Source organism: Conger conger, chromosome 5 (genome assembly GCF_963514075.1).
Source record: "Conger conger chromosome 5, fConCon1.1, whole genome shotgun sequence".
NCBI classification, from domain to species: domain Eukaryota; kingdom Metazoa; phylum Chordata; class Actinopteri; order Anguilliformes; family Congridae; genus Conger; species Conger conger.
This window is the reverse complement of record NC_083764.1, coordinates 56,360,102-56,384,963: the sequence shown is the minus strand read 5'-3', so window position 1 is coordinate 56,384,963 and position 24,862 is coordinate 56,360,102. Positions and strand designations below refer to the sequence as shown.

Below are 24,862 nucleotides of genomic sequence, written 5' to 3'. Positions count from 1 at the left end.
CTGCACTGGGCAATGCGTAGCACCGTTTGTCGGTACGGGCGTGGCAGGTCTGTACTCACCCCTCCCTGGTGTTGTCCATGGCTGACGGCGGGGAGAGGTGGTTGTGGGGGCTGCTGACTCCCCCTTCAATGCCCAGAGGCCTGGAGGACAGGTCCGGGGTGGAGGAGATCAGCCCAGATGTGGCTCTGTTATGGGGGCCGGTGGAGCCAGTGAACATCCCTGAAAGACAAACAAAGTCAATCCGCAAACAGAAAAACAGGCCCGAATCAAGACTACGGCTCCCCGCCTTCGTTTAAGCCTTTCGCCAAATTAGGTAATTATCATGCCAACATGCTTTTGTTATGACAGCGAATCCCCAGATCGACCCAATCAGGGCCCTTTGAAAGGAAACGTTGCTTGTTTGTGCTGTTTGTAATTTGCAGTGCGGCGTTTACCCTGTTGAGCAAATTTGGAGCAGTCTGGGGTAAGCTGGTATCAAAAAAAAGAAAAAAACGTTTTTTATTTCATTGATCGCTTTATTTTTAGATGTTGAACATATTTTCCATGAAACTGGAAGCTACCACATTATGTTGTATTTGTGCACAATTTAACAGGTCTCCATGGTGCCTGAAATATTTTTGTAGGGCTGACTCAGGTTTACCAAAGAGTCATCCCATTGAGAACAAAAGCAGCTAATGGGTAACACTTTAGACAAATGTTACATGAATTGGCATTAGCTAATGTGGTTCTCAACTTATTCTCAACTAACTACGTTCATCTGTACAGCTTTGTTAATGTATTTGCATCATTAATTCATGTTAACTACATTAATTAAAGCCAATTCATATTAGAATAATAAATAAATGGTTTGCTAATGTATACATATTCATGCACCTAATACATTAGTTGTAGTTAACATGTACATTAACTAATGAAAAGTTAATTTCATGCTTAATTAATGTATTTGTAGATCATGAATTCAAGTTAAGAACTATATTAGTTAATGCCAATTCATGTAACTTGCACTTTACACTTTTTGTAAAGTGTGATTAGTTAAGGATGTAAACGGGCCAGACTACTGAGGCTTTGTGTTTTGTAGCTCTCTAGAGAACGCCTAGCACAGTGTGAACTACGTAACCTGGCAAGCTAGAGAGCTATGTGTGTGGAAAAAAATACTTCCTATCTTGAAAAGTAAAGAGAAAATGACACATCAAAAAAATGGGCTTATATAACAGTTTTATCTGTCTGGGGCAGGTATTGGCTGCCTGGCTCACGGTCACTGGATCATAGATGACATCACAGAATGCTTTCTGAAATAGATTTTTCTTATGGAATGGGGCAAGGGAAAATGCTGTCAAACAGTTTTCCACAGTAAAACATTCTTCAGATTCCACTTCACCAACTTGGTCGTGTGCAGTTGGTTTTCCCGTAAAAACAGAAATGATTTTCCTACACAAATGGGTCCAATATCACTACACACAACACTGACTTCAAGGAAACAACAATGGTTTTTGATGACCATTCGAAATGATGCTTGCATGTCTATTAATGAATCTGCTCCTTTGAATTGTAGTGGGAACACATGGACACACATTCTGTGACTGTCCAAGTCAGTTAGCAAAGGGTGCTCCTGGTTATTCCTTGGGTCCAGCTGTTTGCCAGGAGAACCTGGGTCTAGTGGACATGCTTTTGACATGATTACAACCATTCATCACCCAGAAACCATCAATCAAACCCTTTAAATGCTTTCCCCTTTAGCCTCCACATCTGCTGCTAAACCAGCAACATACCAGCAAACAATGGCAGTGATTTCTGCAATTTTAGAGGTCATTTTGTGGAAAACAACTATCCGGTGAGGGGACGTTTGGAGAGACCACACGGCACCAGACAGAAGGCAGAGTGCCCAGGGAAGGTGCCCTGAAACTGGGTACAGTCTGTTCACCAAACTGTTTGGAATAACTGTGGTCTACTATTGAGCAATGGTGATGCTGCTGCTGAGAGAAAGAGAGAGAGAGAGAGAGAAATGGATAGAAACTCAGAGAGAGATGGATATAGACTGAGATAAATGGATAGATCTAGAGAGAGCAAATAGATGGATAGACAGAGGGATGGATAGAAAGCAGGAGAGAGATGGATAGAGACTGAAAGAGAAATAAATGGAACGGAGATGGATTTAGATTGAGAGGGAGAGAAACTGATACAGATGGACAGAGACTGAGAGAGAGCATGAGAGAAGGATAGAGAAATGGATAGACTGAGAGAGCAAGAAAGAGAGTGCCAGAGAGAGAGAGGTGGATAGAGAGAGACTGAGAGAAAGAGGTGGATAGACTTAGAGAGAGTCTGAGAGAGCAAGAGAGAGAGAGAGAGAGAGAGAGAGAGAGGCAGTCTGGGATTGCGTGCCTCTCGTCTGTCTTTAACCCCGGTCACCTCCTCTTCTCCTCTGAACCCGCTGAGCCCCCGAGCAGCTTTGAAGACGCCTGCAAAGGGACCCGCTCCGTACACATAATATTCTGAACCGGCCGCCTCGGCTGGCTTCCTCTCCTTCACTCATGAAAGGGCAAGAGACTTGGAACATGAGAGGTCTCAACTGACCAAAGAGAAGAAAACATGATGTGCTATGTTTGTCAAATTTCCGAGCGACTGTATTAAGTTAGTGGACTTGCATGGGTTTTGGGTCAGGGTGACTTCAGCTTTTCGCAACTCTCAGTGAACGAAGGCTGAATCCAAAACCGCCCTCTTGTTCACTTATTGACTCAGTTTTCGAGCCAGACGTGTGAGCCTCTTATTACCGAGGGACATCCTAATTGATTGAAGGCTAAGTGAGCAAAGTCGGTTTATTACACAATTTTTCCCCCACTCAACTGCCCCTTGAAACCAGGCAGCCTCATTAGGCGACCCTTGAGTGTGGAACTAAGCACTGATGAGCCACAACTTTGCATCAGAAGAAAATGTTAAATCGAAAATGTAATTAAAGTAACTGCATTACTGACAGAAAGAAAACAAAAACAAACTTTTAAAGAAAGCTACAGGGTACGATATAGTGAAGTCTGTGTTGCACACAGTGGAATCTTTACTGATGAGGATGAACGGTCTGTTGCAGTCAAACCTTTTTCATGTTAATGTTCTTATTTCAGTGATTGGAGATAATGGAGATGCTGGAGGTAAGTGGTCTGGGGCAGGTAAAGCTGCCCTCTGTACCTACATACCTGTGAAGATGGATGTGAGAGTGGTCTGGGGCAGGTAAAGCCTCCCTCTGTACCTACACACCTGTGAAGATGGATGTGAGAGTGGTCTGGGGCAGGTAAAGCCTCCCTCTGTACCTACACACCTGTCAAGATGGAGGTGAGGGTGGTCTGGGGCAGGTAAGGCTGCCCTCTGTACCTACACACCTGTGAAGATGGAGGTGAAAGTGGTCTGGGGCAGGTAAAGCTGCCCTCTGTACCTACACACCTGTGAAGATGGAGGTGAGAGTGGTCTGGGACAGGTAAAGCTGCCCTCTGTACCTACACACCTGTGAAGATGGAGGTGAGAGTGGTCTGGGGCAGGTAAAGCCTCCCTCTGTACCTACACACCTGTGAAGATGGAGGTGAGAGACGGGTGGGCCTACACACCTGTGAAGATGTCGTGACTCAGCCCGGGGGACCTGCCGGCCTTCCCGTTGTGGAGGTGCTGAGAGGGGCCGGAGCTGTGGAGGTGCTGCATCGCCAGGCACTCGCTCAGGATGTCCGGCTCCAGGTGAGGACACGACTGCACCTGCCAATCAAATACGGCGAGAGAGAGAGAGAGAGAGCGTGAGAGAGAGGTGAGGAACCATCACACGTTTTAGTGAGAGAAGACGCCTAAAAAGAATGTGTTTTTTTTTTTTTACAAGTAATACTTTTTCCAACTTTATGGAACATATTTTTTCACTTCCTCTGTCGTTCCGCTCGACCGGCGACCATTTTGAATCTCTTAAATAGAAACGGAATGGCACCAAACAGCATGAACATAAACGGTTGATTAATGAGGATTATACGCCCCCCCCTCCTGCTCAGCGTGATTAGCCAGAAACCTCATGGTAGGACGGATGCAATTATGCAGCCCCATGCCTTCTTGTATGGCTTTCCAACTGCATTTCCCCAATGGGTGGACTTCTGTTTCAGCTTTGTGGAAAAGAATGCCCTTTCATAAAGGCCTTTGTAAGAAGACAGGCTGTCCTCATGACACAGTTTAGCCTCCTCTCCAGGATAACAAGACCTGCACTGGCAGAACAGGTCGGGGAGACTGTAATGCCATTTATTGTTTTCAATAACCCTGCTCTTCCATGGTCAGCGACTTGACTCTTGCGTCTATATTCTAGTTTGTGCAACTTCAGGACTTGGCTCTTATTGACGTTCACTGGCCCTGATGTATTTCTTTTTCTCCCTAATAAACTTGATGTACAGTCAGAGATGGAGAGGGAAAACACATTTTGTATTTTCTCTGAGAACAAAAAATAAAAACGACATCGTAAAGAATGTGGCAATTCATTGTGGTCTCCAGAGGAAACGACTTTCGTCAAATCCTCGTTCTGTGCCGTAGGCCCCCCATTTTATCTCGAACATGAGGACAATTAAAACGCGAAAAAGAAACAGCCTTCAAGTATTTACACGTTAGAAAGCAAAGATGAGGGCCAAGTACAAGTTGCGTTAATGAGTTACTGCTCTGAAGCAACACATGTTGCTCCGCTTGCGATTGCAAGACGACATTGACAGGGATTAGCGTGGCGCTGTTTCCATAACTCCAGGGACGTTTCCTGTTCACTCCAAATATCTTCAAAGGGGGAAAGTTCCATCATCGTCTAATGAAGTTCAGATGAGACCGTTTAGAGTTAACACCACAGGATCGACCGCAACGGCGCAACTGTGGTCATTGGGAAAAGCGGCTGTTCCTTCCTTTGCATCTTCCCTTAATATAATTAGCAGTATTATTTCCTGATGCAAAAGGCATGGCCATGTTTGGAGGGCAAAACTTGTACACATGGAAAGCATAATGTATTTACTTTAAATTCCAACTGAATTCATTTTATTAAATTCCTTCTGAATTAAGTCTAAATTCCACATGGTTACCGCATTAAATCCAAAGCAATGTACTAGAAAAAACACAGGGAAACCATTCTGATTTCACATAGTTCCCTATAGACTTTCATTACGAACAATTCCAAACTTTATTCCGGAGTGTTACAGATTACATGCATCAACACTAAATGAAAAAACGTAAGAAATTCTTAGCGTATGAAAGGGACTGTTGGGATTATAGTTATTCATTATTTACTTATTAAGAACCATATTTCTAAATACTGCATGCATGCAGCACATGTTTTGTATGAAGAAATAGCTTTTTTAATTTGGTAATATTTACGATTGTTTGAATGCTCTGTTCGGATTAACAGCTGGTCTTGTCATTTTCCATTACTAATTTATATTCTACATTTTGTGGTGTTCTGTGGTTGTGTACAAGCAGAGGTTGTGTAATTTAGCAAGAATTTCAAGGAAATAAAAGCATTAGTAATAAAACTACAGTAATGAGCATGATGACATCTTGGCACTGTTGACCAGGCAAATGCTTGGGCTTCGTGTCGCTTGAATCTATGTGCGTATTTACTCGAAAATACTTGTTACAGTTGCTGTAGTCCTTATTACATGTGCATTGTGTGTTTGATTTATGTAAAGTATATTGAATAACAAGTTTGTTGTTGTTTCCAAACACTCTGGCTCAGGTGAAACATATTATTATTATGTACTGCTGTCAGGTGTATTGTCCTGGCGATGTCTAAGGTCTAGTATTCGGGTATTGTAACTGATATTTGTAATTTACGCATGTCTTTGCAAAACAACGTCCATTCACCAGTGCTTTCATTCCGCTAATTGTTGAAGATTTTCAGAAGCAGCCTTCTGCTTGGGAAAAAACATCCCCAAGCACTCTACTGAGGACTTCCACTCAGTGGAAAATCTTGGAAAATCTGGGAAAAGGCTGGAATAGCTACAACGTCAATAGCTGCGAGAGCTCTTTCACACCATTTGTCATAAACCACACGCTGCAGTTCATCGAATCGAATTCTCCTCTTTCCCCCCGATGTTATTGCTCGTGCGGATTTTTCTGTGCCGAGATGGAACTGACAGGCTTGTTTGACGTTTTTATGCCATAGCTGTCCCCTGAGGACTCCAGACCCACAGCTTATTAACAACACTACAAGCTCACATGTGTTTCTGTTTACAATACAAAGCATGGGAATACAAGCAGGACTACATCACCCACAGCTGGTACATGGCGAATCCCCGCACAACAATGGCTCCATTCTTTTGATACGTAGAAGGAACTCATTGTGGATAAGTCATTCATTTTCACAACGCGCAGTGATACTCGGTCATATCTGGACACATCTCCCTTGTTGTGGAAAGCCTCTTTTAAATGACAAATAAAAATCCAATTAACTTCACGGAAGAGTATATAACAGGAGAAATTTGAATAATTATATTTTTATAGCGTGGCGTTATTTTGTTATTGCCTGTGGGTGACCGCGTCTAGCCGTAAAACCCCAAAATCCTGCCCCTCAACTTGAAGCGACGGGTTTTCCAGAGAAAAATGGTGAAACATAATATAATAAAGCAGGACATTTAAAGAATGTCAAGTTAGTAACATCCCATAATCATTCAAAAAATGCTATCTTCAAAGTATCAAATGATTACTTCATCCAGTATTTCCCAAATGCTATTGAGTCAAGCTCTTGGCATTAGCACAAACAGTGACCATTTTAGCCACAGACTTGCATCTCCTTTCATCAAATACATTACATTACATTATTGGCATTTGGCAGACGCTCTTATCCAGAGCGACGTACAACAAAGTGCATACCCATAACCAGGGATAGGTGCGCTGAAAGACCCTAGAGGGAAGTACAATTTCAATTGCTACCCGTACAACAAAGATAAGGACCAGGGCCTATTTTTTTAATTATTTTTTTTAACAACAAATAAACAAATAACAAAGCAAAAGGTGGCTTGCATGGTGACCTTTTGTAGTTGGTTTGTGAGTGTGTGTGAATGGATGAATGAGAGGCATTAATTGTACAGCGCTTTGGAAAAAAGTGCTGTATAAATGCAGTCCGTTCACCAAAGCCACTTAGATTGGGCAGTGACACCAACCTCCTGCTGGTTGACCAGGTAACTCACCTTTTTGTGAACCTGCTGCTCCTTGGCGGAATGCGCCTTGACGTGCTTGCGTAGGGAGCTGGGGTCGGTGTAGCGCTTGGTGCAGCCGGGGATCTGGCATGCGTAGGGTTTCTGCCCACGGGAGATAAAGCGAGGAAAGGCATCAGTAACACAGCGTGCTCAGTCCCCCGACTAACGCCGTAGAGACACTGAATGAGACGACGCACAGGGACCTGAACATACAGTAAGGATGTAGAGCTAGGTATAAAATCAGCTCCTGTGTCTCTGTGTCAGTCTTTTCACTGCCTAGTTTTCATCTTTGCCCCCTGGCTCAGATAGACTATAATCCAACAGAAGAATCAAGTAAGTAAGTGCTACACTTTATTGACCTAATTTTTCCACTGCATTTGACCCATCCTTAGCAGTGGGCAGCCAGTGTAGTGCCCTGGGACTAGCTCCAGTATTGAAGCCTTGGTATTGAAGCCGCTTGAAAGCTTGGTCAAGGGCAATGGCGGGAGTTTAGCTAACTTGACATGCATGTCTTTTGGTGATGACTTACAGACTAATACGCAAACATAATGTCTGTGGCACAGGGCCCATAAGTAAGTTTACTGGTCACTGAATAAACCGATATTCACCATTTATTTTCTCTGAATAGCTGCGTGCAATCCAATAACAGTTTTTCACTACCTTACTGTAAAACATGCATAGAAAACATTCAGTGTAAAATCAACTCTAAGAGAGTCCTTTTAACTTTAATAGAGTGCATTTGGTGCCTGTTGGGCTCATAAAACCTTGAGCTGATTTAACAATAAAAATGTTGCAGTGTAGAAGTATATTTGTTTCTTTTTTTCTTGTAACAGTCAAGGCAGAGTTCAATTGGTATTCACGATAAAATGTTCCAGGGATGTGTTTATATTTATAAGTATTTACTGTATCATGCATAAAAATGGGATTGGTGGGGATGTCATCTGCTCAGTTAGGTTATGCACGCGCCAACGAATTAAATCAACTCCACATCTGAATATATCTAAACGGTACATAAACAATATTTAAACCCAGATAGCAGGTGACTTCGGGCCAGAATCAGTGCTAATCCTACCCGGAGTCGCTTGCTGTCTGGGAATACTTGTCACACACAGTTACTTAAGCGTGTTAAAATGAACTAGTGGTGGCCCATGAATCGTCCTGAACCAATTCCGAAAAACAACGAGTTGTGACTGACAATCTTCGCTAAGTTAATCAGTAACCTAAGTCAGACATATGTATGTGAAAGCAATCCGCTGCTGATGAAACATTGTCGAAGTAGGCCTGCATGGGACGACAATCCAAAACAGATTGAGGACAGTTATACAATTAAAGATATACAACTCCCCTGCCTCTTGCTCAATTGGGCTGTCACCGAAAAAAGCACTTAGATAAATAAGTGCAATAAATAAGTAAGGGCTATTAGCAACAATGACGGACAAATGATCGTGTTCTTTTCTTCTTCCTCCGTGTTTGGAGCTCTCTCGTTTCTCTCCGGCGCGGTTGCGTGTGTTAGCGTTCCCCGCGCGCCGTAGCTATGCAGCCCATATGGAAATGGAAGCCCCTCTTGGGGGGTGGTTGTAAGGGAGAGCTTGGTAACACTTTCAAGCCCAGCTACCACTACTCACGGCCAAAGCCATCTGTGCAGAATGTACACAGGGAAGCCCCCAGGACCTTAGTGTGAATGAGCTGGTAAACACGCCAGAGACCTTTATGAGAATTCCCTGCGCTAACATTACACGTCCTGCGTTTTGTTCGCGGAGGAAATGTAACGTTTGCTAAACATTCGAAATCTTACATGTCACTCGCTTCCCTGATGATAATATTCATTTGGCGTAATTAGATGGTCAAATATTTTTGCTGGCTGTATGTAAACGATAAAAGGCCCCTTTGGTTGCCCCTCATGCAGGTGCAGCAGTGTGTGTTGTAGCGACACTTTAGGGTCGACTATTACACACAAATATTATGATATTCTAAGAGACGGACGTATTACTTCAGGGTGGCTTTAATCAATTGAGAAAGGTCGACGTGATGGATGAATCAAAACAGGATGTAGAAACAGTAATCACTTGTTTAAGAAAATGAAAGCAGGGTGAGAGTTATTTGAAACAGCACAAAGTTAAAGCCATACCTTAAATCCCAGCCTTTAAATAAGGATGAAAAGAGAAAGAGGAAACACAGAAGAGTTTATTTTCAGGAAAGCATTTCTCATGTCCATTGCTGCATTTAGAATGTATTCAGATTCACGGGATAACAATAACTGATTGCTTTACACATCCTTTTACAAAATCTGTTAAATATTCTTATCGTAATGTATTGAATGTATCTTAGTAAGAGCAACGGTTGGGTTAACCAATTGACGTATCCAACGATGGTGCCTGCAAGATCTAATATAATAGCTTAATATGGAGGACTTACATACAGTAAGCTTGCAGTTATAAGCGCATGAAAACAATGTGAAACTATGGGCTCAGTAACATAAAAATTCAAAAAAAACAAAGCGGCTCGTTAGAATTAATGCGAACAGGGTTTTCTAATAATATCCCATTTCTCATGTGTAATTTTCTGTAAATGCACACTGTTTTTGGTAGGCTTGGAAAAAGCAGCCTGCATGCACCTACTACACTTTTAGGATAAAGCAACAGTACACATAATACATTCCTTAATATGTGTCAGAATGGAAAGACAAGGGGGAATAAGTGAAGTACATCAAAAAAATAACATTATTTCACCCCCTTCAGGTTGTGCACCATTAACATTAGGCGGTCAAGGCGGTAGGATTGAGCGGTCATGCGCAGTGATTGCCATCCCTCTGTCTATTATTGCTGAAGCAGGGGCATCCGCAGGGCAGAGGTGGTCAGGCAGTGTACTGAAGCAGATGTCAGTGGTGAGGAAACACATTCAGGGAAGCCCGCAGAACCAGGAAGTGAGGTCACAGCCACATTAAAGCTTTTTTTCTGTACCGGTGGTAAAATAATGAGCGCTGTCTTCCCCAGATCAGCGGTTATTATTAGTTGTAATGCTCCTTATTATTCAAATTTGAGCCAGTATGTGAATTGTCTGCACGTGGGGTTGAGTGGCTCGCATTGCTGTCAAGTGTGGCGATGCAAGTATGTAAAGACGCAGAGCTGCTTTGAAACATGGCCGAGAAAATTACATCTGACAAGTCCCAAAGCACCGGGGCTTTCTGCTGGGTTAAATTATGCAAATGCACACCCCAGCTGTGAGGTGGATCTGTGCATTTAGCAAACAGGGCCCCTCGACCCTACAGCACTGCTGGGAGCGAGCGCTAACACTAGCGCTGTTGTCCGCCGGCAAACCGTGCAGCCCGTACGTTTATAGAGAAACATGTAACTGAGCTTGGGCGCGTGTTTACCCACACGTCTCTGTGCGTTATTTAGGAAGACCGACATTATGTACAGTATATTCACGCTTAAGTACTACCACGACGTGTAAAAGGAATTGCTGCCAAGTTACGGTAGCGCAAGAATATTAGCATTCCCCAAAAATGGCTACTGTAAGCCGTCAAGCGGTGGCCGTATGGCGTGTTAAACACTGTGCCATTGACTAGGTGTGAGGAACCCGTCGGCGAGCTCACAGTAAGATTTCCAGTGAGGTGTTCGGCGCTGACAGGCGGGCGGAGAGGTGCGGGGTGTATTTACGGGCGACCTGCGAGTGCACGTGCGTACCGTGTCCAGGTGCGTGCGCTGGTGCTTGGCGCGGTCGCTGGAGTTGCTGAAGGCCTTCTGGCAGCCCGGGTGCTGGCAGAGGTAGGGCTTCTCCCCGGTGTGGCTCCGCAGGTGGATCTTAAGGTTCTCCAGCCGGGAAAAGGCTTTGTTGCAGCCCTCAAACTGCGGCAGAGAGCACACACACATACGTGCATACGTGCACACACATACGTGCACACACACACGTACACACACACACACACACACACACACACACACATATACACACTTAGTGGGGACTGCTACAATGAAAGTAGTGTACCAGCATATCCTCATGAATCATACCACTCTTACACATCTGCTCTCTGTCAGGGTTTTTGTCCAGCAGCAGACATAGGCCTAAGAAGGTTGGCAGCTACTGTATACACAGCCCCACTAATGTATCCTCCATCACAACACAAATTCTGAGAAAAAAAAATGTACGACATTTGTTTTTCCACTTTTCACTGGTAGCTCAGGATCCTGAAACCCTGCAGCACTGTCCTCTATCAAGCCAGTGTGGTTAGCATTTCATTTTGAGATTGTTCTGTTTCTATCACACCGAAACAAAAAAAAAAAACTTGACACAAGTGCTGCTTTGTAATGAAATGGACTGAGCCAGCATAGTATTCTTTGACACCACGCACTTTGAACAAGAAGCAGCTCTTGTGTAAAGTTTTTATTTCTGTTGCTTAGCATTTCATTTTGACATTGTTCCATTTCTATTACACCAAAACTACCATTAAAAAAAAACTTTAGACAAGAGCTGCTTTGTAACAGAAAATGTACCTTGAAAAATAAAATTAAATGCTTTTTATATGCTTGAGACAACATCCATCTGCCTTTTTCCTGGCCCAAATCAGGTGTCTGACAATATGGCTGATATTGTTGAGCAAATGGTAAATAACAAGCCGCACTTTATAATGAAAGTTGAGGTGCACGGTCAAAAAGGACTGAGCCAGCAGGCCAATCTTGGACACCACACACACTTTGAACAGGAAGCAGGCGGGTGCACGGGACACCCTCAGGGCACTATAAACCATTTTAAAGAGAAAAAACTCCAAGCGCAGCAGGTCGGTCAAGATATGAGCCCGTATTAAAGCAATGCCATTTACAACCGTAATACAGCCCAACCCCGAAATAAATTAAACACTGTAAATTAAACGCCTCGGAAAACAGCGTCGAGCTATACAATAACAAGTACCTCGAATTGCATGTGACAGAAATATGGTTTTAAAAGTGTGAGAAAAACCGCGTGAAAACGTGAGGTCCAGTTTAGTGTTACCCGCGCAGTCTGCTGCCCGAGGCCGTTTATTGTGCTTGGCCGCGTTTCACAGGGAACCGCTGTAAAAGCTGAAATCGGTCCTACGGCTTGCGGGCTTTGAGCATGGCAGGTATAGTGCGAGGCGTGGCGTCTGACTCGGCAGAAGCCCGCCTTTGCGCTGAAAGGCCGATTGTCCCTGACGCGCCGGATGAAAATCATATAGACAATCGCGCGGACAGCGCAGCTCGCGGAGCAGCCGTGTGGACTTTCTCCAAGCGAGGCACAGAGGTAATGACCCGAGAACATCGATTTCCGATGGCTCCCAAAGTTAAAGATCCATAAAAAACTATCCCCTGGAATTTGAGCTCAATCCAAAAACAACAGTTCAGAGAGCCAGCTAATTTATGCTGTAGTACTAATTATTATATATAGCCAATAACTCATTTAGCGTTTAAGTGGTGAAAGAGATACTACTCCTTCGCACCAATGATTTATGGCATGCATTGCGCATGCTCTGATAAACCTCTAAATTCGGCTGAAGCCTTTTTTTTTTCTTTTACCATTTCAGGCATTGTTTTGGCCTTTCGATCCAGAACCAAAGGAATTTCAAGCCTTTGTTTCCATACCTTTTAATCCTTGTTATGTTCCATGTTTATCTGGTACCCAAACATGGTCTGAAATTGTGTGCAAAAGGATTTTCAGATAGCATACAACCATTTGACTGAAAACAGTGCATTTCAAACCATTTTGCAAGCCTCTAAAACTGAACCATACAGTGCCCTGTAATTGAAAGCGTAGATAATGTTGGTATAAACCTTTAAAACTGTGAAGGAACAGTCATTCTGTTCTGTCTTACAGCATGGCAGCCAAACCTTTTTCATTTAAAACTGTGCTTTGCTCTCGAATATAAGAGCCCTAAAGCAGAATCACAGTAATTTGTCCAGATTAAAAGGCAATGGTGTTTAGGGTAACAACCTCTACCCTTACTATTTGTCACCCTAAAGAGACCTCAGAAACAAGGCTTTGCAATCCATTAAATTGAACCATAGTTCCTTACGAGAGTAGAGCATCGCATGGATTTAATCAGCATTCATGCTTTAAGTAAAATTGTACACTCTACTAAATGCTTTATTTAAAAAATTTTTGCCAATGTTTTGTTCAATGTTTTTCATTATAGTATGTTTTTCATTTCAGAATGTTTGTCATACCGTGTTTGTAAATATAACATGTTAGAGTTTAATTTAATTGTGAGTCACAGATAAGGACAAACGCCAACTGAATCCAGGCCTATGTCATACGGTTTTGTCAACCATATTACATTTCATAAATTATAAGAAAACATGACCCGACTCGAAAAGTTTCAGTTTTAATTTCTGTGTTATGCAATGCATTGAAAGTGAGTAAAAATAACACATGCCTAAACAATGAAGCCATTTATAGCCCGAAATCCTTTGCAAGCACCCTTGAATAGCTGTGCGCTGTTCTGCCGTCCCGCAAGCCCTATACGTCTTCAGATCGTTTAAAGTAATTATATTTTCCTCCGTGGCACTTTGGTGCACGCTCATCTAATCAAAGTCTCTGGAGCGCCTCTCCGCGTGATGTGTAGCCATTCCGCTAATGGTCCTATACGATTACATAGGATGCTCGGTTGCCATGGTAGCTGACATCAATACACACACTCACGTAATCAGGTTTGCCCCAGTCACAACAATGAGGCCCGCGCCATTCAGGAGTGTGCTGTCCGCTACCCCAACCCCGCCCCGCCCGCACAATAACGTGACTGTTCCCTTATCTCAGCTCTCCATCTCCATCGCCCCTTTATCCACCAATCAAGAGTGAGACACACATTCATTCAGTGTTGCCCCGGCATGAGATTATATTTAGCCTCTCATTGTCCGGGGACAGGCTGAAACCCGACATTGAGGACTCTCTCTTCTTTTGTCTTCCCCGCTCTCGCCCATTTGTCTCCTCCCCCCGGACCAGCGAGACAATGGCAGCAGAAGATCTCTATTCTCCAAATGGCTTTTCAACCCGTCCCCTGCGCTCATCCCTGGCCCTACTCTATTCAGCGGTCAAGCACTTGACACTGGGTCCGCCGGACTGGAGGGGTAAGTGAGCCCCGGCATCAGAGCGGGGGATGGGGGTCATATGACCCAGGCTGGAGGGACGTGTCACTTCAGCACCTGCAGGGATCAGATCGCACCCCGGAAAGAGCACAGCTATCCTCCGCTTTGATAGCCGCTACACGTCGTTCCACAGAAACATATGTCCGCCCTGCTGAAGAAAACGGCTCAGGCTAGGCTTTGAAACGGCTGGCAGCTGTTTGACCGGTTCAGACCAGCTCCGTAATCAAGATGGTTTGAGCAGCACAAGCTATGTTTTGAAACAGCAGGTCGCTGGCAATTTCAAGCAGAACATAGCTGGATTTTACACCAGGGCAAACAATGCTAAGTGACCAATCACCAGTCAATAAAACAGTTGACCCAGTCCTGCCTCACGCCAACCCTCTCCTAAATTGCTTTGGTGCTTTCAATATGGTGAGAACAATATTGTACCCATTATATGGTACTTTAAAACAAAAAAAAAGGGTTACCCTGTAGAGGCCTTATATTTTTGGTTGCCCCATAGTTTCCCAATAGTTTTGTCCTAAACATCTTTAGCCATTTGTCTTTAAACAAAATCCCCACTTCCAAGGTTTAAAAAGCAACATCTGAGCTGTGAGAACCAGTGCTGTACACACTGTAGCTGCGTTTGCTACATAATCACTCAAAACTAAACTGCCAAATACTCCGCTGACCGCAATAACATGTAAAAACAAAATATAAACTGGGCCATGTTACAGCAGAGTTAGGGTGGGACTCCGGGTGAGTCATCCACAGTTCCTCAGATTGCCAATGTACTACTTCCCCTCATCTACACGTCAGGTGCTCACAGGTGACCAGTTGACATCCTGTAACCTTAGGATTTATGAGGTTCCATCTGTGTTCTGAAAGATCCCAAATTGAATGGGCGCAACCTTTTACATTTAGCATTTTTCCGTATTTTTGTGTAAAACTTCACACATAGACAGTATTTCATGCCTTATAAAGAACATATTTATGTCAACTCTTTTTTGTCAAAAATGTCTGTTAGAGCCTCATAATTCTAAGGTCTTGGTCTGTCCCAGTCAGACCTGCCGCTTTGAGCACCGCTGGCTCTCTCCTGTAGCACTGTGTGGCCTGCAGTATGTGATATAGTCACTGGCTCATGGGGTGGTCGTACTGCAGTATTGCTTGTGTGCTGGTGTCAGTGGCCCAATGGTAACTTGAGTCATAACTTGCTATTGCCAACTAGATTTGAAACTGATGAATTTGAAAATAATTCTGTCATGTTCTATTAACCTTGCTTGAGTTCCAAGGAAAGCTCGGGCAAAGCCCAGAGGGTAATCTTTGTGAATTGCTACTGGCCGTAATAGGTAACTGGCAATGGAACGGTGCATCCAACCTTTTCATAAAACATTCCTGTATGTATTAGCTGTTTGTACATACGCAGACATTATGCATGCTCCCCTGTGTGATAAAGTAGAAGCCCTTACGCTGTATGTTGAAAATGTCCTTTCCATTCAGAACGTAATCTCTGAGGCTGTACAGCATCTTTGAGGCAATCTTGGAAACCCTCCAGAGGAGCAGTTAACTAGCTGCACAGTAGTTTCACAGAAGATTAAAACGGTCCAGTAAGTGAATTAGTCTACACATGGATAATATTGTCCTTAGTGACCCACAATTTATAACAATTAAACCAGAATTAGTCATGGTAATTATGGATTAATTAGAGGCAATTATGCATTTGTGGATATGTAAAATGGCTGACAGGCTTAAAAGCAGTTGCTCCAGCAGTTCAGTGGCAGTAGTACAGAAGCAAACATTAATCCGTAAGCAAAACTATACCACATTTTGTACGATTTTATATTCTTTAAACAGCTGTCGCTTCTATTGACTGCTGTTCCCTCACCTAGCTTTCTCCTATTTATCCACTGTGGGGGACCACTGTACAGGCCATTTGCAAAGTGCTGGCACACTAACAGCTGTGTTAGCGGTGTGCCGCTAGTGGGCACAGTATGTGTACTGGGTTTAGGTTAGGGCTGTCCTTTCACCGCATATCCAAACCTCTGAAAAAGGGAGGATGAGACTAAATAAGAACGACAGTACTTAGGTATCCTGAATGTATGGTTTTGTTCTTGTTTTTAACTTTCATGTCTATGTGTATTGCTGTAATACATCTTGGTTTTCATTTAAGGTATTATCTTTGTTTGTTGCTGATTGTTTGTCTATGTGTATTGTGCATTGTTGTCTTGGACACCAGGAAGACTAGCTGGTTGTCAAGGCGTGAGCTAATGGGGATCCTTATAATAAACAAATAAACAAATAAAACAAATGTCTAATGATGGTGTATAACTCTTGCGACTCTCTTGGTCTCTTGATCAGAAGGCAGTTCATTAATATGGGGTGGGCCCATAGCTATGGCTCAGAAACCAGACACTCTAGCAGAAACGCATTCACTACAAAGGTTCTTTAATTCTGCCCGTTGAAACGATTTCACAGTCAGCCCTCCCCTGTCCGACAGCCACTCGAGTAATAATAACAAGGTTACAGTGGCATGCAGAAGTTCACCGCAACACCTGACTCGAATCCGTATCAGACAATTGACACAAACGTGTGTGACATTCCGGCCCGACATACGTGTTTCGCGAGTTCAAATCGCAACCGACAGATTAGGAGGCCTTAACAGACCGGGCCTGGAGCTGGGGCAGAGGGCAGTGTTTTCATGGGAAATGAGTTCTGACTACAGGAGAGAAGCCTTCACAGTTCTGCAGCTAAATAGATGCAGTGTACCATTATAAAAGCTCATTAATAATCCACACAGCCATAAGATCATCGAAACAAACTGAGCATTGTTTTGTAGCACTGGGGAAAGTACGGGTCATGCCGACTGTTGACATTTCAGACTTCTGATGGAAAGCACCGGAAAAAACGAGAGAGAAAAAAATAAAAGCCTCAAAAAGATTTTATACCACCGTTAGGAAATCTCCTGCCTGATCCTTACACTGTCTTACAGCCTGGCCCAGGTCCGCCGTCCCCTGGGGCCGTTACACTTTTTTGGGGGAGTGGTGTCTTGGCAGCTTTTTCCTTGCGAATAGCCGGCGGGCTGACCTGCCTGGAGACAGACACAGCCTCATGAAGGTGATGCCTTTGAAAGCGGCCGTGTGCCCGCCACACCCGGGCTCCAGTCCGACCGCGTCCTCTGGGGACCGCCGCTAATGATGGGAAAATTCGGATTAAAAAACAATTAAAACCTTTGGCTGCTGAACGCCATTTAATGGCTCGTAACTCACGCGAGGCTGGGCTGGGATGAGAGCAGGAGTGTGCCGAGCTGGACCTGCGCTGAGGTTTCCCTCGTTCCTGCTGCCTTTTTACCCCCTCTTCTTTTAATAAGGAGCCAAGACTATCCATTTACTTTAGGTGTAGATCAAGGAGCAGAATTCACACCTACAGAACATACTGGCTAAAAACGAGCTCTTACGAGGGAATTGCACTATTGGATTCAGCTGTTCAGAATCTCTCAGAAAGCCTTGGCTTGCGATTTTGAAATATGGGACTGATGACAATATAAGAAAGAGCCATGTAATTGACAAAATCTGCAAAAGTGCATATGTGAAACAGTTACAGCTAATGTAAATGCAACACGTTTTTGGATAACTTTCGGATTATTAAAACGAATTGGTACTTAAACCGCATGACTCTAAAGGGTGAACTATTTTTGTCAGTTTACTTTTTACAGTGTGATTTGGCAGTATAAAACCACTGTGTAGTAAAATTTATTTGTTTGAGGAATAACGTTGTTGCCTGAGTATGATTATTATTTTTTAAAAAGGCCCGATAAAATCTAGCGTTGGTCATTTATTACCAAAATCCTCGCTCCGTGGACCTATCAGGAAAACCACAATCACTTCTGCTACCTTCGGTGGAGATTTCGAAAGGAAATGTTCGAGCGGCAGGACAGAGAGCAACATGTGCATTTAATCTTTCTGGTTACAAATGCCCTACAGCTACCACAGTAAAGGGCTGAAAAAAACCCGTAAATGGATGAAATTATATCCATATGATTATATGAGACAGTTAAGGAGAAACACGTTTCTCGTGTACTTCATCGGGGACGAAATTAAACACAGCTTTGCCTAAACATTCAGATGAAATAGTTTACACATATCATTTCCACATCCAACCAACACTTCTCTGCACGGCCCTGCTACATCTGTTGCAAATCAGCTTCATCTGAATCAAACATTTGCTGATTTTTTTTTTTTTTTTTTTTTTTTTGCGTGTCTTGAAGTTTGTTCGAAATGAATTCATGCATCATGATATCGTTGGGAAGTATTCTCCTTCTTTGTTTTGTTTCCCCGAATTTCAAAATACTTGCTTTATGGATGGTTTAAGTGAGATAATAAATACATAACCCGTTTAAATGCTTTCCAGATGAGCTGCCTCACTGTAGCCCTGGTGAGAGTTAAGCTAATGCATGAGTAAGGGAGGTAGTCATTCAGGGAACATATTTGATACAGTATTGTACAAAGCGGCCATGTTTGATGCCTAACATGAGTTCCTGCGTTAGCTGAAAAGTTAACTCAAACTAATTAGATTTGTATGCGCTCCATGCGAAAACAGGAAACGATTTTATTATTACTGAATTAAGCATCTTAAATGGTAGCAATGGCAGCAAGTTTTCCGACTTCCAACCAGGCGTTCCTGGGCTAGATTTATGACCTGACAGTTTGACAGAAAGTGAGGAGGAAGCATATGATTGATTTTAACCAGGGCAGTCTGTCGTCATTGCTAGTTTTGGGGTTATTGTGGTACACAGTGCTCTTATAGACCTTTACAGTCCAACAGGCAACACGCTGTTTTGTAGCCGTTAGCAGCAATGCTTACAGTGATATTTATCATTGCGTAATTGCGCTGTGTAAATGGCGGAGTAAATCGCAGGTGTTTTACTAGCATCCACGCTCTCCTGCGGCCTTAAAGACCAATTCTTCCTTAGCAAGCAGCTTAATTACCGTGAGCCACTGTTTGTGTGATTCTGTTAGAAATCACGGGCCAAGGGTGAATCACACAGTGTTGTTGAAGAACATCCTCCCAGCTTTGTATCATGGGAATGGAAAAGAACACTCGTATGGTGGGCATTAAAAGATTTCCCAACAGCCCTCGCTCTTGGCTTTCTGAGGAGAAACAATCCCTGAAGCATTTATCAGAACCGGTTTGCCTCTGACAGACCATTGCTCCGTCAATTTTTTTATTCCAATTTTTTTTTTCGCAGTTCCATATCTTCTCTCGCCCGCCATCTGCTCGTTCCTTTCTTCGAACAGTCTGGTCTCCGTCACCTGGAGTATCAGCGCATTGGGATCAGCGCATCCACAGAGAGACTTCAGTCGGAAAGCAGGGAGGCTAGGTCTTGTGTCAGGCAAACGGCCGATAACATTCTTGTCGTTGTAAAATCCAATTGGGCTCTGTTTGTAAATATCTCAGCACTTAACCATAACAGTTATTACCATGTATAACCTCTTTGTCCCAGATGCTTCAAGTAAACATGAGCGTTTTTCCCTCTCTTTGTTTTCATGGGTTCATCCTATCTACTTGGCTATCGCTGAAGGTAAATATACTACAGCTGTTACAACAATTATCCCCGCCCCCCTTCCCCCCACACACCAATTCATCTAATCTTTTTAAAAATGCTAATTGGACAGGGCTAAGCAACAATTGCCTTCACCACTAGCAGTTCACGGAGACACTTCTAACTGCAACTTCATATTCTTCTGAAGACTGAGAACGGAGAATGACAGCCCCTCCCCTAAATATGAGGTTTTGTCCAGGTTCTGCAACCTGAAGGATATCACTTTAAACAAACGGCGCATCAATTTGTGGTGTCACGTTCTCCTATCTGACAGCCCGCACCATTTCTGTCCCACACACTACCCCCTTGTGCGGTTGCCGTGGAGACCTGCCATTCGAGAGGGAACACCATGCCCCCCCCAGAGCTTGCCAGGTGAGCCCGGATACTGTGCGAAAAGACGGAAGCACGTCAATCGACTCCCAAGGCTTGACGGTGGCGGGCATTTTATAGCCACTTAGCACTTGGAGGAAGAGCTCTTTATGTCCGCAGACACCTTTGAGTGACACGCCAGCGTCGTCACGTAATTGCTTTTCCATGGAAGCCAGGCCAAGCGGTTCTCCAGCAAGCCTGACGAAGATAATCTCACCCGCCGACTGTTTCTGGGCCTTCCCCCGAAGCCCTGCCTGCACAGACTCCAGGCCAAACTGTCAGGGATTTCCCTGTTTTTTGGGTCCCGCCAACATCTTCAATTATTCCTATTTATTATAAGTCTTTCATTTATTTAGGATTACACTGATTGTGAATGACTGTTCTGCTAACTGACTGTTGACCTGGATCTCTTATCTCATGTCCTCGGCGATGGAGGAGTTTTTTCATTTCTTTGTTTCTTTCTTTCTTTCTTCCTTTATTTCATGAATGTAATATTTAACCACGTCGTACACACTCACACAAATATTTTCAGGATTAATAGTATACTTAACAGGAATAGTGCTTCTAGCATATTTCTTTCTTTTTCACTGCCACCAAACTAGGGTTTTAACCAGCGTGTGCACGCACTGCTCTAACATTCTTCTTTTAAGGATCACAGCCATAATCCAGCATACCCACAGGAACAGAACAATGTGTAAACTGTGATGCTACAAGGGGCAGGGGGTGGAGACCATATGCCACTCATTAAATATATAGAAAACACTCGAGTCGCTTTAGCGTAATAGTCAATAACGCAGGGATCGATCCGGTCAGAGCCACAATGGCGGCGGCATAACCTCAAACCGCTCTTTGTATTTATTTATTTATTATTCTTTTTTTGCATGTATAGGCGCGGCAGAACTGCCGTTTTTTTCCGAGACCAGCTGCGTACAGGCTGCACAGGGTCTGACAGCTTGTATACAGTGGAGCGGAAGCCTCGGTCTGCGTCCGGTTTTACACACACTCCCAGTGCCTGCAGTCCATTATGTTTGGAGTCCTCAGCGCAGTTTATTTGAGACTGGACCCAGGTGCTGGGCAGACCAGCCGGGGCAGTACCACACCAGTGAGCCTTGCGGTCTGCTGAAAGATGGCTCCCAGTGGCTCCGAGTGACAAGACAAATGCGGTGAATGCTGTCTTCCGCCCGGCATAGATTGGCTCCATATTGATTAATATCGTAGCCGACTGTTGTAAGAGTTGAAATAACATCAGTGCTTTTTATTAAAGCTGTTATTATTCAACTTTAATAAAGCTTTTATTAAAACATTCCCTGATTTTCTATTATTAAAAAAATCCCAGCCACTCCTTGCGGCTCCACGTATTGTAGAAGAAAATGGTTTCCTGGCCAAATGCGAAACAACTACTGCATAAGGTTTGTGGTGCACCTCAGTAGCACTGCCAGAGAGATGGGGAAACATGGCATGTAGTTAGAAAGGGCTTGTTGTCCGGGCTCTTAAAAGGCATACCATACACCCCATATACAGATGCTACTCTACAGGTGTAGGAATGACCAACTCCATGTTCCAGACCCTGCTGAAAAAAACCAGCTGAAGCTAGGTTTTGGTAGCTGGTTGACCTGTCCAGATCAGCTCCATACTCACTGTGGGTTGACCAGCACAAGCTATGTGTTGGTAGCTGATCATTTTAAGCTGGTCGTAGCTGGATTTTACACCAGGGCATACCGGTCTTGACAAACATCACCATAGTTCAATTTTAAACTCAGAAGGAAATAATTATAGAAGCCTCTCAGTTATTTACTCCTGAAATCAGCAGCCAGACACGGACGTGCCAAGGCAACATCACTCATATTCTGCTTCCACCTCAGGACCCCATGCACGGCTTTTATCTGTGTTCCTGAAAGAATGTCATTGTTACCGGGATTGTTTTGATTCGCTTGGTATAAAATCATTAAAAGAAAGAAACGGTTTCTTGGAAAAACGCGGAATCACCGGACATTCGGTGCAGAATGACAGCACAGATGGCAGCAGTGCGATTCTGTCATTCCCGAGCACGGTCTTATTCCAAACCTCTGGCCATGGCAGGAGAAACGAAAAATGCCATTTCAGTCAAATAAACATCCCAAAGGGGAAATTAATTGCCTCTTCCACGAAGCCTCGTCAGAGTGCTTCACGTTCTCAGCACGCTGACCCTCCGCGATGTCACACTGGCCGGGCCTCGCTGTTCCCTCCTCTCCCCGGGGAGGGGACTTGGAACCGCGAAGCAGGGAATACTGGGATAGGGGGGGTGGGGCCGGGGGAAGGCAGAGCTTAATCAACGCAGACGATATTACAGCGCGTTTGCAATCAGCTTAGCAGAAATCGCCGAAGGCGTCCGTGGGCCGGTACCGTCGTCAGACTTGAGCTTTCTTTTTTTTTTACCCATAATGCCTACATTCGCTTGCTGTGCTGTTCGGGCCAAGCCGTGAAGCTGAGGGAGCTACGCAGAACACAATGAGCGCCTCGCTCTGTCATCACTGCTGACTGCTGCGGACATATTGCTTTTCTGATGTCTTTCCACATACAAAATGGGCACTTCACTTCAGCTCAAATGCTCCCCCTCGACGTGCAGTCGGACTATGCGGCTAAAACGAGGGCTGTAATAGACACGGCCGATACAGTGGCTTCCCATGGCACCGCCGCTGTGAAACTGCTAGCGCCGGTTTGATGTCAATAACGTGATGATCAGCACGCTCCAGGTTATTTTATAGTGAGTCACTCGCCAGATGTTGCGGTCTAATAGCTTTTCCTGCATTGCCAGACAAGTTAAAGCCCCTCTTATAGCCTCGTGGTTCTTCCTCCGGGCTGCAGAAATGTGTAGCATTTCTGTAGGGAATCTTCCCGGGGTGTTTGACAAGAAAAAAAAGAAAGAATATATAGTGGTTTGCAGAGCAGAAGGTATTTTAGCAATGACGGCTGTTATGGCCAAGTAGCTGCATAATTTTGTGGTGGATGCAATGATGGTTAAAGAGACAGAAGGTAATATTTTAGTTTCTCAATTATTGAAATGAGGAAAAGGTAATTTTGTGATGAACGAGCACATTGTTCTCAGGTTAAAATAAAACGGGCCATTTTCGGGCAGGCTCACGTTTAAAAATGCAAGGACCTCCAGTGGAAATGTTCTGTATTTGCGATTCGAGTTGGTCAATTACCGGGATGTGAAAGCACCTTTGCAACAGATGTGCCGTGTGCAGGGGGAAAATGAGGAACACATCCTGCATTTACTGCAAACGGAAAAGCAGTTCCACTTAACCCCTTAAAAGCGGGACCAACCGAACCCAAACACCTAACCCCCCAAATGTGGGACCAACCTAACCCTAACCCCCTAACCCCCTAAACGTGTGACCAACTTAACCTCCTAACCCTAACCCCTTAAACGTGAGACCAACCTAACCTTAACCTTAACCCCCTAACCCAAACCCTAACCCCCGAAATGTGGGTTCAACTGTACCCAAACCCCCTAACCCCCTGAACACGAGACCAACCTAACCCTAACCCTAACCCCCTAAATGTGAGACCAACCTAACCTTAACCCTAACCCCCTAACCTTAAATCCCTAAATGCGGGACCTAGCACTATTCCCAAGAGGACTGAACAAACACACATACAATTCCAACACAAGAGGGACCAGTTAAACTACTTAAAGACTCTAGTACTCTGAATGGCCCGTGTAAACCTTTCTTTCCCCAGGGGCCCTGATAAGGGACAACATTATAAAGAAATATATTTTCACTAACCTAACCATAACCCCCTAACCCTAAACCTAACCCCCGAAACGTGGGACCAACCTAACCCTAACCCGCAAAACGCAGGGCCAACTTAACCTTAACGCTCTAACCCCCGATACGTGGAACCAACCTAACCCTAACACCCTAACCCCCGAAACACAGGACCAACCGGGGAACCATTTCCACCGGACTTCATTCCTCAAATCAGCAACTGGTCGAGCGTCAGAGTCACCCCGCACAGAAAAAGCACGGCCTCTCTCTCTCCAACCCGGCGCGGCTCTCTCTCCCTCCTCCCGCTCCCTCCATCTCGCATTCACGCCAGGCCAGGCAAATGGTTCGAATCTGACAACAAATAAACATGTCGGTGACCCTCCAGGGTGCCAAGCAAAACACACCTCCTTTCCAGAAGTGCGCTAATGCACGAACCCGGGAGGACGGGAAAAATGGAACAATGGGTCAAAGTGGCATCGTGATCAATGCCAGCTGAGGTGCCCCGTAAACGAGGGGCACTTGTGCAACGCTCGTACTCGCCAAAGACATAAACTAAATAAATAAATAAGATGAACAGTAGTGGTTGGTACACAGGAAAGTGGGGTTTGGCAGCTTCTGCCTGGGCAGAAAGACCGTGGCCAAGAAAACAGGGAAAGGATTACGTTTAAGACCCCCGTGGCTGTGTGTCACTGGTATTACTTTGCTGGTCCTGGCTCTGTGCTCCACAGTGTGTTTTTTTCATCTCCCAGTAGCACGCGTAACCTCTTGCCTTCCAAACTCACCCCTCTGCTAACCTCTCCATCAAGATGTACTGCCATGACCAACCATTTAGCGATTTTAGGTGAAAGATCTCGATACGTGACTGAAACTTTCTTAACTCAACATTCTCTT

At 44.3% G+C, this 24,862-nt stretch overlaps 1 protein-coding gene across 1 annotated transcript in view; it reads right to left on the bottom strand.

The window, feature by feature from the left end:
- Window positions 1-24,862, bottom strand: part of LOC133128921 (zinc finger protein GLIS1-like) — a 59,540-nt gene that overhangs the window by 21,040 nt on the left and 13,638 nt on the right. The window contains exons 2-5 of the mRNA XM_061242728.1: window positions 10,865-11,026; window positions 7,170-7,280; window positions 3,591-3,732; window positions 60-219 (exon numbers count right to left, since the gene is read on the bottom strand). Coding sequence (XP_061098712.1) covers window positions 60-219; window positions 3,591-3,732; window positions 7,170-7,280; window positions 10,865-11,026 — 575 coding nt within the window. The remainder of the gene's footprint in view (window positions 1-59; window positions 220-3,590; window positions 3,733-7,169; window positions 7,281-10,864; window positions 11,027-24,862) is intronic.